The 13,994-nt window shown below is 41.7% G+C and overlaps 1 protein-coding gene across 3 annotated transcripts; it reads left to right on the plus strand.

Annotated features, from left to right (window-relative positions):
- The first annotated feature begins 108 nt into the window (after nt 1-108).
- LOC146569366 (thromboxane-A synthase-like) lies at nt 109-13,589 on the plus strand. Of its 3 annotated transcripts, none has more exons than XM_085281620.1 (14): nt 109-237; nt 487-631; nt 861-954; nt 1,106-1,158; nt 1,285-1,381; nt 1,499-1,615; nt 9,530-9,618; nt 9,727-9,875; nt 10,074-10,204; nt 10,289-10,645; nt 10,730-10,818; nt 11,457-11,594; nt 12,651-12,813; nt 12,915-13,589. In XM_085281620.1, the coding sequence occupies exons 2-14, from the start codon at nt 537-539 to the stop codon at nt 12,993-12,995; spliced, it is 1,653 nt and encodes a 550-aa protein (XP_085137746.1). In that variant the 5' UTR covers nt 109-237; nt 487-536; the 3' UTR covers nt 12,996-13,589. The 3 variants fall into 3 exon arrangements, with proteins under 3 accessions (XP_085137746.1, XP_085137747.1, XP_085137748.1); XM_085281621.1 differs by having other exon boundaries at nt 147-339; XM_085281622.1 differs by lacking the exon at nt 109-237 and adding an exon at nt 241-355.
- The last annotated feature ends 405 nt before the right edge of the window (nt 13,590-13,994 follow it).

Here is a 13,994-nt window from a genome sequence, read left to right on the forward strand (position 1 = left end):
GTTAAAAACTGCAATACAGGTTCAGACAGTTGACTAAAGAAAAGCAAAGCTGAACTATGGACCCCTAAAAGTTTGTGCAATAGCAGCTCTTTAACTCATTACCTTTACCCTGCTCTGTCTCATTTATGGAGGTGGTGAGGCAATCCAAATCTGTAGTTACTATTTTATCTGTGGTTTAACATTTGTGTGCACAAAACAGAAGTGGATACAATAGGAACAGACATCTCTCCTCTTCGGGTGAGTTCTCAAGGCTACAAAAAAAGCTTCAGTAAGTAGAAAGTCTTGGAAGAAACTACACAACTGATCGGGGACAAAGCGGCTTGACAACATGGAATAGATGTATGGTCTTTGGCAGGTGTTTATTTCCCCAAAAGCCTGAATTTCTGCACAATACCTTTAAATGCTTTGTTCTAGTGAAAGTCATGACTAAAGTATTGAATAAAAATATTAGTATAACTAATTCTTTTTTGCTGTTTTTCTCTCCAGGGGCCTTTTTCTCCTATTAATGATTGAAAACTGAGAGAAGATTTTCCAACATGCAGGGTGCAGGTGACTTTCTAAATGTATTCAACACTGAGACCAGCAAAATATCTGTGACACTCTTCCTCATTTTTCTTGGTCTCCTCTACTGGTGAGTATGTCAATGATACACTTTTTTCAAGGGAAATAAGGACACGTAGATAATCTGCTAGTGCCATAAAACACATACATTGACATTTTATAGAGCAGGCAGTGCAAACGAATGCAACAATAACTCTAGACAGAATCCAGGTAAAGGTGAGCTCTGTTCTTTACTGCATTTGACACAAATTCTTTTCATTCAACCTACAAACAACACATTTCAACACTTTTGCCTGTAGGTATTCAGTCCATCCCTTCTCAGTCCTCTCACGATGTGGCATCAAACATCCGAAGCCAGTGCCTTTCTTTGGGAACTTATTCATGTTTCAGCAGGTAAGATACAGTGTAACAAAGGAAGACCAGAGTTACCTTCAATGTCTGCTTGATTTTGCATCAAACTGGGATGGTGTCCTTGTTCTCATATTTGTGTCATTATTGTCAGCTGACTGTTACATCGACTGTGTTTTTCAAATATTCTTTTCAGGGTTTTTTCAAACCTCTGAATGATCTTGTCAAAACATATGGTAAAGTATGTGGGTAAGTAAAAATACATCCTACAACAGCAACTACTGAAATAAGATTGTGAATATTTTGCTTCTATAAATAATCTACAGTTTGAGATGATACTTTACCCATCATGTTTTGTCTGGACTCATACTTCAGGTATTATTTGGGCCGCAGACCAGTGGTAGTGGTAGCAGACCCTGATATGCTCAGACAATTGCTGGTGAAGGACTTCAGCAACTTCCCTAACAGGAATGTAAGGAAATTATACAAAGCAAAGATGCAACATGTGTGTTTATTCCTGATTGTCACACAAGAGTTACTGAGGGGTTATTACAGATTGTTTTGCCTGTGCTCTCTTATCTCTCTGCAGAAATTTGTGTTTGCCAAAAAGCCTGTATCTGATTGCCTTCTCCAGTTAAGGAATGAACAGTGGAAACGAGTACGGAGTGTCCTGACCCCATCTTTCAGTGCTGCCAAGATGAAAGAAGTGAGAAAATAAAGTTCTCATTAAGTGAGATAAGATAAGATGAAATAAGATACATGACATCACATCTCATCTTCTGGTGCTTATCCGGGTTTGGGTCGCCAGTGCAACATTCTGAGACGGGAAGGCCAAATTTCTCACCCCAGTCACCTCTTCCAGCTCATCTGGGGGGACGTAGACCGGTAACTCGAGAGCTTCACTTTTATCCTAAGCTCTCTCTTCTCTCTTGCAAGCTACTCATGAACAACATCCCAAGATACTTAAATCCCTCCACCTGGGACAGTAACTTGTCCATGACCCAGAGTGGCCACTCCACTCTTTTCCAGCTGTGAACCATGGTCTTGGATTGGAGGTGCTAATTCTCATTCATGCTGCTTTGTACTCAGTCACGAACTGCTCCAGTGCAAACTGGAAGTCATCACCTAATGAAGCCAAAACGCTAAGATGAAATCCTGAGGCCACCAAAGTGGAAACCCCCCCACCACCTGGATACAACTAGATATTCTGTCCAGGAAACACCCAACACATCCAGGTTTTTGCTGCAGCCACTGCCTGAGCCGTGTTCCGCTTGGTCTATTGGCACCCAAGAGCTGTTCCTGGAGTCCTACAGGCTAGCCAAGCCTGACAGGCTTCCTTCTTCAGCTTGATACCTCCTTTTACCTCCGGTGTCCACCATTCGGTTTGTTTACCACCAAGGTACAAAACACCTTACAGTTGCAGCTCAGTGCAGCAGCCTCAGCTGTGGAGGTGCTGAACATGGTCTATTCAGACACCCTCACTACACGTTTGGGTGCACCAGGTTTGTCCAGCATCCTCCCTCCCCACCTGATCCAACTCACCACCAGGTGGTGATCAGTTGGCACTCGAGTGTCGATACAGCCACAGATCTGATGATACAATAATAAAATTGATTGAAATTTATGTTTGAACATGGTGGGAGGGGTGGACAGACGTGTGGCTATTTGCACAGGAACGCACACGGCTGGAGATCGCTATTCCCCCGCACTCATGGAGAAAAACATGCCTAGTGCTCCTCCGACTCGTGATACGGCAGGACTGTCGTAAAAGCATGTGACGTCATCACCGCAGCAAACAGTAAGAACAAAGTGGAACTTATCGGCAGAAATTAACATTGCACTTATAGCGATGCGATTGAAATATAAGGAGACTTTCGGACAGTAACTGAAGGTAAAATGCAGCTAAACAGTCCTGTTTTAAACCAGGCACTTCCACCTCCGCTCTGCTGCGTCTCAGCCAGCAGCGCTCTGGCAGCAACAGCACTAGAGCCAGAGCAGGGGAGAGTGGAGCTGGAACAAACCAAATGTTATGTCTCAACCAAGTACTGTATGCTTTTTATATTTTTAGCAGTGTGTCACACAAATAGCAAATATTGTCAAAAAAAGGAAGAAATCTTTGGGGGGTGCTTTGATTGGGCTAAAATCGCCCCTGGCATAACAGAATAACCACCCCAGCCTGCTGCCTCTCAGCGAGAGCAACTCCAGGCTGTAGTGATGGGAATTCTGGCTCTTTTTAGAGAGCCGGCTCTTTCGGCTCGGCTCACTAAAAAGAGCCGGCTCTTTCAGCTCCCAACCGGCTCTTCAGGTTGCTTTGTTGCTTTAATTAATTTATTATTAACAATAATATAAAATTATGCACAAAAGGAATTACTAATGTAAAAAAAAAGTGGTTTTATTTATATATGTTTATATATAAAAATATACAGTGACCCCTAGACACAAAACACATACAAACTCCAAAACACATTTCTAGCGTTAACTGAACTTCAAAACAGAGCTACCTAGATCACTTAAATTACACAATTGAAAGCATATGTGTATTGTTTGTGTATTTATACACAAGCATTCATATATGTTCATTTACCTGTTACTACCACACACCAAATCCGGTCGTTGGTACTTGCTGGCTTGTGTAGCCACGAGGTAACAAAAGCTCAACACTGGGCCTAGCATCCTGGAGCACTTCTGTTGTGTTTTGTACGTGTTTTGGAGTTTTTACGTGCTTCAGGGTTTGTACGTGTTTTGAAGTTTGTACGTGCTTCAGGGTTTGTACGTGTTTTGAAGTTTGTACGTGCTTTGTTTGTAGGGGCCACCGTAAATATACTTTTATTTATTCACTCCACATAAAATGTAATAAATAAATCATATAATACAAAAACCAACTAGTCACAGTTCAACTTTTAACTATTTACATTTTCAGCTTTTTCCTTTTAAACAAATTTAAAATGAAACAACACAAAACACTGCAAACCACAACACAATTAAATATAAATTAAAATATGAAAACAAAAAGAAGATGCATATTCTCTGTCATATGGACCTGCATGAATAAACTTTCTCAATCCTTTATCATCCACAACTGAAAAAAGTTGTGGATGATTACTATACCTTTCTAATGTGACGTTGTTGTCCCTGGCTCTCTTTCTCTCTCTCTCCCTCTGGCTCTGTTCCTGTGCTACTGCGAGTGTAACTACCGCCCCTCCCCCCTCTGCCCAGCGCAAAGCACAAGGCTCGCATGTGGAGTGAAGCGGGAAAAAAGTGCGAGAGAGGGTGGTGTCATGTATTGATATGGCTATGTCTTAAGGTGATGACCTGGGAACCGGATGTTGTTGTCGGAAGGAAGCCCCGTTAAGTGGCTAGTTGTAAGATGGACAATGTTCAATAAAGCAACATAAAGACCGTGCTTTATGTCCTGATTCAATTCAGAGTGCTCTGCCTAATTTAGTAATAAGGTGAGCATACAACAATGGCGACGAGGACGACACGGACCTGGATTTGTTTTTGTGAGAAGTAGACCCAGCGGCGGCACGGTGTTAGCGAAAAAAAAAAACTTGTGGGCTAACATGGAAAAGTCGGGTATTCAACCGTTCGCCTGCTACACGGATCCAGCTACGCTCGGACCGAGATGGACGCGCTGGTTAACATCCTTCGAGTTGTTTGCTGATGGGAAAGGTCTTATTTTGACGGATGATGCTACAGACGCGATCAGACAGCAGAGACGCGCTCTTCTACTGCACATGGCCGGACAGGACGTGCAGGACGTCTTCTCCACTCTACCACAGACGGGAGAGGCAAAGGATTACAGCGCTGCGGTGACTGCGCTCAACACTTACTTTGTTCCTCAAGTGAATGCAGCATACGCACGCCAAACTTTCCACAAATTGTCCCAAACACCAGGTGAGACTGTGCAACAATTTTGTACACGTTTGAGGCGAGCTGCAAAAGACTGTGACTTTCAAGCTGACAATGATAACCAGATACGGGACGCTATCCTGAGTAAATGCACTTCTGAATATGTACGGAGAAAGCTGCTTGAGGAGGGTCCAGGCTTAACTCTAAATCGCACGTTAGAGGTGGCTTCACACTGTGAACGTGTGGAGGAGCAGATGGCGGCGATGAGCGTCACCGGGGAAAAGAAAGGAGAGGACACGGTCAGCCGGATTTTTACAGCAAAGAAAGAGAAGAACAACAGACCAAAAGGACAAATGAAAGATGATAATAAAACAGAAAGACAGTGTTACAGGTGTGGTTATACTGACCACATGGGCAAAGATCCCAAATGCCCAGCACGAGGACAAACATGTCACAAGTGTAATGGTAAGGACCACTTTTCAAAAATGTGTCGTACAAAAAGACAAAAGAAACAAAATGTGAATGCTGTTGAACAAGATGATTATGCATTTACTGTAAATGATGATAATATACCTGAGAAACTTACCTTTTCTGTTGGGGGAATAGAGTTGAAAATGTTAGTTGACTCTGGAGCTACAAGTAATGTGATGGGAGAAAACATATGGGAAAAGCTAAAAGCTGAAAAGATAAAATGTCACTCATATGTACCCAAAGAGCAGAGGAATTTATATGCATATTCCTCAGCACAGGCACTCACGGTTAAAGGCGCATTCAGATGTGAAATCAAGATTGGTGACAGGACTGAAGAGGCTGAATTTATTGTGATTAGAGGTAATGGTGAACCACTCCTGGGGAAAAAGACTGCCATAAAGTTAGGAGTGTTGAAAATAGGTGAAAATGTGGCGGCTGTCACAGATTTAAAGCACACTCTTAAAGAAAAGTATCCAAAAGTGTTCAAAGGAGTAGGAAAACTAAACACCAAACAGATCAGCCTGTACATTGATCCAAATGTGAAACCAGTAGCACAGCCACTGAGGCGCATACCTTATCATTTGAGGGATGCAGTGGAGAAAAAGATCAATGAACTAATTGACATGGACATTATAGAACGTGTAGAAGGACCTACACCTTGGGTAAATCCTGTAGTGGTACTCCCAAAGAAATGTGACAAAGATATCAGAATGTGCTTAGACATGAGAAAAGCAAATGAGGCAATAATCAGGGAAAGATACCCCATACCCACTGTGGATGAAATCTTGCAAGGACTAAACGGCTCTGCAATCTTCACCAAACTCGATCTCAAGTGGGGATACCATCAACTAGAGCTTACCCCGGAGTCAAGAGAGATAACTACATTTGCAGTGCACAACGGAGTATACCGGTACAAAAGGCTAATATTTGGAGTCTCATCAGCTAGTGAGCAATATCAGCATGAGATTGCCAATGCACTAGCTGGCATTGAAGGAGTTGAGAACATTTCAGATGACGTAATCATACACGCGCCAGACCAAGAAACACATGATAAGCGCCTGCATGCTGTGATGAAGAAACTCTCTGACTGTGGCCTGACGCTAAACTCAGAGAAGTGTCAGTTCAACATGGACAGACTCGTGTTCATGGGAATACTGCTGACACAGAAAGGCATCGGCCCGACTGAAGAAAGAGTGAGAGCTGTGGTGGAAGCCCGAGAACCGAAGAATGCTACTGAGGTGAGAAGCTTTCTTGGACTGGTAGGCTTCAGTAGCAGGTTCATACCACAGTTTGCTACACTCTCTGAACCACTAAGACGTTTAACTCGAAAAGAAACTATGTTTACATTCGGGCCAGAACAAAAGCAAGCATTTGAAAGACTAAAGACTGAGTTAGCCAGAGCAGGTACCCTAGCCTATTTTGACAAAGAAGCCCCAACCAGAGTCATAGCAGATGCAAGCCCTGTAGGCTTGGGCGCAGTGCTAATACAAATACAGAACGGAGAAGAGGTACCAGTGTGCTACGTAAGTCGGAGTTTAACAGACTGTGAGCGAAGATATTCTCAAACAGAAAGAGAAGCCCTAGCACTGGTATGGGCATGTGAGAGACTACATCCATATGTGTATGGCAGGAAGTTTGACCTCATCACAGACCACAAGCCATTAGAGGTCATATACAGCCAGAAATCTAAACCTTGTGCACGCATAGAAAGATGGGTTCTCAGACTGCAACCATATGACTTTAAAGTAGTGCACATTGCGGGAAAGCAAAACATTGCGGATTCACTGTCAAGACTGCTGGCTGACACCACGTCAAAAGAGACACATAAGCATGAATCTGAAGAATACGTGAGATTTGTTGCAGTTAATGCTACTCCAAAAGCACTCACGACAAGAGAGGTTGAAGAAGCCTCTGCTACAGACTCAGAATTAACAGAAGTGCGAAGAGCTATTGAAAATGGACACTTTGAAAAATGCAAAACATATGCACCCATTGCAAATGAACTGTGTGTCATCGGCTACATAGTTTTGCGGGGAATTCGCATTGTATTGCCAGAAAACCTCAGAGCTCAAGCACTGTCACTAGCTCATGAAGGACATTTAGGAATTGTTGGAACCAAACAGCATCTCAGAACAAAAGTTTGGTGGCCAGGGATGGACAAAGCTGCAGAAAAGTTTTGTAAAGCTTGTCACGGATGTCAAATAGTAGCCAGACCAGATCCACCTGAACCACTGAGAAACACACTTTTACCAGATGGACCATGGCGAGATGTGGCGGTAGACTTACTGGGACCACTACCTTCGAACCACTCAATACTTGTACTGATAGATTACTACAGTCGGTACTATGAGTATGATGTAATGTCATCTACAACTGCTGAAAAAGTCATCGACTCTATTGACTGTATATTTAGCAGACATGGGCTACCAGTTACAATCAAATCTGATAACGGCCCACAGTTCAAATCTGAGCTGTTCAGAGAATATTGTGAAACTAATGGAATCAAACATATAAGAACTACACCAAAATGGGCTCAAGCAAATGGAGAAGTGGAACGGCAAAATGCATCATTGATGAAAAGAATCAGGATCGCACAAGCCGAAGGACTTGACTGGAAGCGAGAGCTAAGAAAATATGTAACAGTGTATCGCAGCATTGAACATCCAACCACGGGCAAAAGTCCGGCAGAACTACTGTTCAACCGCAAAATGAGAGGAAAGTTACCGAACATCAGTGAGGCAAAAACAACGGAGTTGGACGTGCGTGACAGAGACGCTGAACAGAAAGGAAAATCAAAGACTTATGCTGATGAACGAAGGGGAGCTGAGTATTCAAAAGTTGACTCGGGAGACACAGTGCTGGTTCAACAAGACAAAGTGGACAAGTTTACAACACCATTCAACGCAACACCACACAAAGTTGTAAGCAGAACTGGAAACCAAGTCATTATTGAATCACCAACAGGAGCTCGCTATCACCGGAATACCACACATGTGAAGAAATACGAGACGAATGAGACCAGAGAAGGACACTATGACACAATACCTGAAAGGGAGGAAGGTGAAACACCCACAAAGACTGACACCTTCACTCCAACACCACAAGAGGGCTCCCAGGGGCCAGCGAGACCAAGTAGATCACAGAGGGCTAAAAAGATACCCGAGAGGTTTCGTGATTTTGTGGTGAAATGAACTATAATATGTTAAGGTGAAGAGGTAACTTAAAGTTGGCAAGTTTCAAGTTCATATGTGTATTTTGACATGTATATATTGAAAAAAGAAAGGTACATGTGTGGTGAGACAGTTAGATTATATACTTGTTAGAAAGTAAGACAAGAAGAATGTTCAGTGTTGGAAAAAAAAAAAAAAAAAAAAAAAGACATCAAAGTTATTACAACTAAAGTTTGAGTCTAAGGAAAAGGGGGATGTCATGTATTGATATGGCTATGTCTTAAGGTGATGACCTGGGAACCGGATGTTGTTGTCGGAAGGAAGCCCCGTTAAGTGGCTAGTTGTAAGATGGACAATGTTCAATAAAGCAGCATAAAGACCGTGCTTTATGTCCTGATTCAATTCAGAGTGCTCTGCCTAATTTAGTAATAAGGTGAGCATACAACAGGTGGGAGAAAGAAAAAGAAAAAACCACGGCTCGCAATAAGGAGCTGGCTTGCGTCGTTCACGTCAAAGAGCCGGCTCTAAGAGCCATTTCGTTCGCGACCAACACATCACTACCAGGCTGGAGCCCAGCCCCTCTCCGGGAGGCTGGTTCTAGGGTCCAAGTCATGCTTTGAGGTGAGCCCAACTATATATAGCCGGTATCATTCAATCTCAAGCACTAGCTCAGGCTCTTTCCACAACAGAGGGGTGACATTCCATGTCCCAATACCCTGCGCCCAGCCGTGCCCCATAGGCTAAGGCATGGAACCCCACGCACCCTCTACAGGCATGACTCCAGGGTGGTGTCCCAGTAACCCTATGAAGCGCAGGGTAAACTGTTCCCTTGTTTTTGCACTGACAATAGTTGTCTGAATCGCCCTTCGTCTGGTTCCTCACCCAGGACCAATTTGACATGGGAGACCCTACCAGATTGCAAAAGCCTCCCGACAACATAGGATCCCAACTGACAACTTAGATTCCTGGAACCATGTTGTATGTGTAATTTAAGTAGCTGTGGTAGTGGTGTTTATGGAATTACATGGACCTGTCCCCCATTTTTTATGTTTATGGACCCATTATGATTCACTGAAGTGTTTATAGGACTATTTTGCATCTGTCATTATCTCTCCATTTGAGTGTAGATGGTTCCGCTCATCAACACAGCCATTGATACCCTGATGAAGAATTTGCATGTCTACGCTGAGTCAGGAGAGGCCTTTGATATCCACAGGTAAATACATAAACAATGATGAAAGCCTGAAAGCAGTTTGTCTACTTTACTTCTACTGTATTTTTTCTTTCACTGTTCATATTTCTAAAATTTGATGCTATTTTGCAGATACTTTGGCTACTTTACCATGGATGTTATTGCCAGTGTGGCATTTGCAACTCAGGTGGACTCGCAGAATAACCCAGATGACCCACTTGTCCAACACGCTCAGATGGCCTTCACCAATGATTTCTTCAAGTCTGTCTTGTTACTTTTCTGTGAGTCATTATTATAACACAATTGAATTTCAGATATTTATGTAGGACATTAAAAGAGAAAGTTGATCACAAAGAATTGTAAGAAAGAATTTCAGAAAGGTTAAATAGATGTAGAATATGCCAAAGAAGTATTTAAGCATTTTTGTTGATATACCTGTGTATACAGTTCTCTGCAGATTTGTGTGTTTCTGTCTTTAGTTGCTTTTCCCTCCATCATGGCTCCTCTGTCGAGGTTCATACCCAACAAAAGACGAGACAAGATGAGTCATTTCTTCATTAACAGCATTCACAAAATCATCAAACAGAGAGAGGAGCAGCCTCCTGAGCAGGTGAATCTCAGACTTTCCTAAATCTGTGTGTGGCTTTGAAACTGTCATTTTCCTATCTTTCTTATTTATTTCTTTTACACGTAGAGACGTAGAGACTTCCTTCAGCTGATGTTAGATGCTCGAACCACCGAAGAGTGTGTGTCATTGGAGCGCTTTGACACTTCAAATGACACCGATGAGATCAGTGACAACAACCAGCAGACCCAGTCTTCAGGCAAAGTTCAGGAAAATGACCTTCCTCATTCACAGGAGCCGTCTGTCAGGCGTCCACAGAAAAAGATGATGACTGAGGATGAGATTGTTGGTCAGGCTTTCATCTTCCTCCTGGCAGGCTATGAAACCAGTAGCAGCACTCTGGCGTTCACCTGCTACCTCTTGGCCCTCCACCCTGAATGTCAACTCAGAGTACAGAAAGAGGTGGATGATTTCTACACTAGACATGTGAGTGTTTTACAGTTGGTTCTGATCTATTTTGATTCATGCAGTTGTGGACAGTCATTGATTGTCATGCTGTTTGCTTTGTAGGACTCACCTGATTACACAAATGTGCAGGAGCTGAAGTATTTGGACATGGTTATATGTGAAGCATTACGCCTCTACCCTCCTGGATTCAGGTAAAGAAGGATGTCAATTGGGGCTACAGTGGGGTAGCTTTGGTACCCTGTGATATAGGAAGATTTTCAGCATTGTCCCTTAATTAGCTTTTCATGGGGTATAGCCATAATGCTATCATCCGGAAAACCTTTCTTCTTCTTCTTCTTCTTCTTCTTCTTCTTCTTATCATCATCATCATCATCATCATCATCATCACTGTTGAAAGATCAAAGATGGGTTCAGCAATGCAGATGTTTTCTGATCTTTTGACATTTGGGTTAAGCTCTGTTCACATTTGGATCCAGATGCATTAAAAATGCTTTTGTAGCTATCATTACGCTTAAACTCTTCTTCTTTGAATGGAGCTATGTACAGAAATAGAGAGCAGGGGAGGCAAGAGAGGCAATGGCAACTATAACTGACAGCAAAAAGCAATAGAGCTTAAAAGTCCAAATAAATTAAGGAAATAACAGTTCTGATAATGATGTTAAATTTATTTTCACTGTTTTCCCCCTTTAGTTTCTCTGGGGGTGGCAGTGGTCAGGGAATTACATAACGTAATAAAGTAAATAAATAAAGTAAATAAAGTTACAGCTCTTCTGTCGATACTGTGTGTGACCATTCTGTAACTGTGTAATTTTGAAATTTTCCCACTAAGGTTTGCACGAGAAATAGATCATGACTGTGTGGTGAATGGTCAGCAACTTCCTAAAGGAGCAATACTGGAGATCCCTGCAGGCTTCCTCCATTATGACCCAGAACACTGGCCCGAGCCTGAGAAGTTCATTCCTGAGAGGTGCTTCAGTTCTGTCTGAAACGAGTAAAGAGACTGACTTATGACTGCAGTCAAATGTTGACTTATTAACATGATTTCAGCTGTATATTAACAACATATTAAATATTTTTCTGTACAGTGGTACAAATACATTTTTTGGGTGTGGTAAACACTTTTGTGTAGTGAAATTATCACATCTGCAACCCACAAATACAATCTCAATTCAAAAAGTTGGGACACAGTGTAAAATATAAATAAAAACAATGCATTTATTTACAAATCTTATAAACCCATAATTTATTCAAAATAGAACATTTAAACTGAGATATAGCTTGATTTTGAATTTGTTGGGAGTTGGCACATTGCAGTGTCAGTAGTTAGTAGTATCAGTTAGTAGTATCTCCTCTTTTTAACAACAGTCTGGAAACTGAAGAGACCAGTTGCTGGACTTGGAGTTGCTGGACTTGGATTGAGAGTTTTGCTTTCATGCTCTGCTCTTTCTTTACCACAACGAACCAATGCAGCCTCCACATCTCTTCAGCAGTGGCCCCAATCTGTCTGTCAATTTCCCACTCCATTTTTCCCTCACTTCTGAGGGTCTTCATAAGACCCTCAGATACTTAAACCCCTGCACTTGGGGTAGCAACTCATCCCTGAAAAGAGTAGGCACTCCACCCTTTTCAGCTAAGAACCATGGCCTCCACCTTGGAGTTGTGATTCTCGTTCTTGCCGCTTCATACTCGGCTGGAAACCGCTCCAGTGAGTGCTGGAGACAACCACCAGATGAAGCCAAGAGACCCACATCACCTGCAAATAGCAACGAGGAGATTCAAAGGTCACCAAAATGGGAACTTTCTGTCACATGGCTATGCCTAGAAATTCTTTCCATAAAAACTATGAACAGAACTGTATCATGTAATATTTTTCATGTAGTTAAATATCTCAGTTCAAGATAACAGTAGTTTTATGCCATTGTATAAAGTAGCAAGAGAAATTTGTCTCATTAAGAATGTGGTCTTTTAGTTTCCAATGCTTTTCATTCAACTTTAAAAACAACAACTTGCTGTTGATCCCCAGGTTTACACCAGAGGCCAAGGCCAGTCGACATCCATTCGTATACCTACCATTTGGGGCTGGCCCCCGTAACTGTGTGGGAATGAAGCTCGCCCAGCTTGAAATCAAACTGGCTTTAATGCATCTGTTCCACAACTTCAACATCACTGCTTGCTCTAAGACTGAGGTACGTTTGACTTAGAGCTGCTCAGCAAATCTCATGAATGTTCATTAACAGCCAGTCCTGAAAAAAGATGTTTGTTTTATCGAGGGCACTCTTTTTTTCAGGTTCCTCTTGAGTTGAAGTCGTTAAGCACTCTTGGTCCTAAAAATGGTGTTTGTGTGAAAATTTCCAGAAGGAGCAAGTGAGATTGTCTGCTGACTTCTCTATCGAATGACTGGATCATTTTCACCAGACTGCAAAATAAGTTCAACTGTCTTAGTTCAAGTTAATCCAGTACTTGGGAGATGCTTGAAAAATCACAACATTGAAATATTTTAGATTTGAATGTACTAAATATAATAAGGGATTTACTGCAGATTCATTCAAATGTTTTAGAAAATATTAACTATAATTTTGTGACTGGAACAGTTTGACAATTTACATATCAAATGGAAGGAATGCCACATGAGAAAATATTTCACAAGAAGATTTTCTGTATTGATGCACATATATAAATAGACACTTTATTGCAGTTTTTATGCGCTTGTTGTTTAAAACATTGAATGAATCATTTTTTACAGGAAAGTTGATCCGATTAATCACTCACTGTCTCTTTCAAACAGTGTGAGGAATTGTGACCGGCAGCCTTATGATTTCAGTCCTGATTTTGAGGTTTTCAGTGCTGTCTGTCAGCAAAATAGCACAAATAATCAAATGGCTCCATTCCATGATATTTGGCAAAAAGATGGAGCATATGTAAAGGAGGCACATGCTAATTTTGCCACATTAAATCCCGACTGTTATTCACCTGCTTCATCTACTTTTTGTGCAAACGTTGCAAATCAATGGTTTATCCTTAAATTTTAATGGTCAGTGTACTTGATCTGACACCAGTTGAGTTACAAACCACCAGAACACACAAGAAATGAAAATCCTCTGTGTCCCAGTCTAAAGGAGAATTACGCTATATTTGCTGTTACCTGAAATTAAACCCACATTCTGTATATGGTGATCTATCTGTACCAAATACCCAGAAACGACAGGAAAAGACTCTGTCCAGTACCATCCAGAAAAAAAATCACTGAATATTTTAAATATATTCTGTAAAAGTAACAATGTTATGTTTGGTATTATCATCTTGTGCTTCCGTACGAAATAATTGGGCATGTTTAATATAACAATGTCACAAATGTCTCTCTGGGAAA

Source organism: Mchenga conophoros, linkage group LG7 (genome assembly GCF_057382185.1).
Source record: "Mchenga conophoros isolate Kocher_MC1m ecotype Shallow Benthic linkage group LG7, M_conophoros_male_GT1.1, whole genome shotgun sequence".
Classification (NCBI taxonomy): Eukaryota; Metazoa; Chordata; class Actinopteri; order Cichliformes; family Cichlidae; genus Mchenga; species Mchenga conophoros.

Bases quoted from the DNA above. Each gene is read 5' to 3' on its own strand.
- LOC146569366 (XM_085281620.1), top strand. From the start codon at position 537: ATGCAGGGTGCAGGTGACTTTCTAAATGTATTCAACACTGAGACCAGC. The intron at 10,205-10,288 runs GTGAATCTCAGA...TTTTACACGTAG, and splicing joins AGGAGCAGCCTCCTGAGCAG to AGACGTAGAGACTTCCTTCA. The intron at 10,646-10,729 runs GTGAGTGTTTTA...TTTGCTTTGTAG, and splicing joins ATGATTTCTACACTAGACAT to GACTCACCTGATTACACAAA.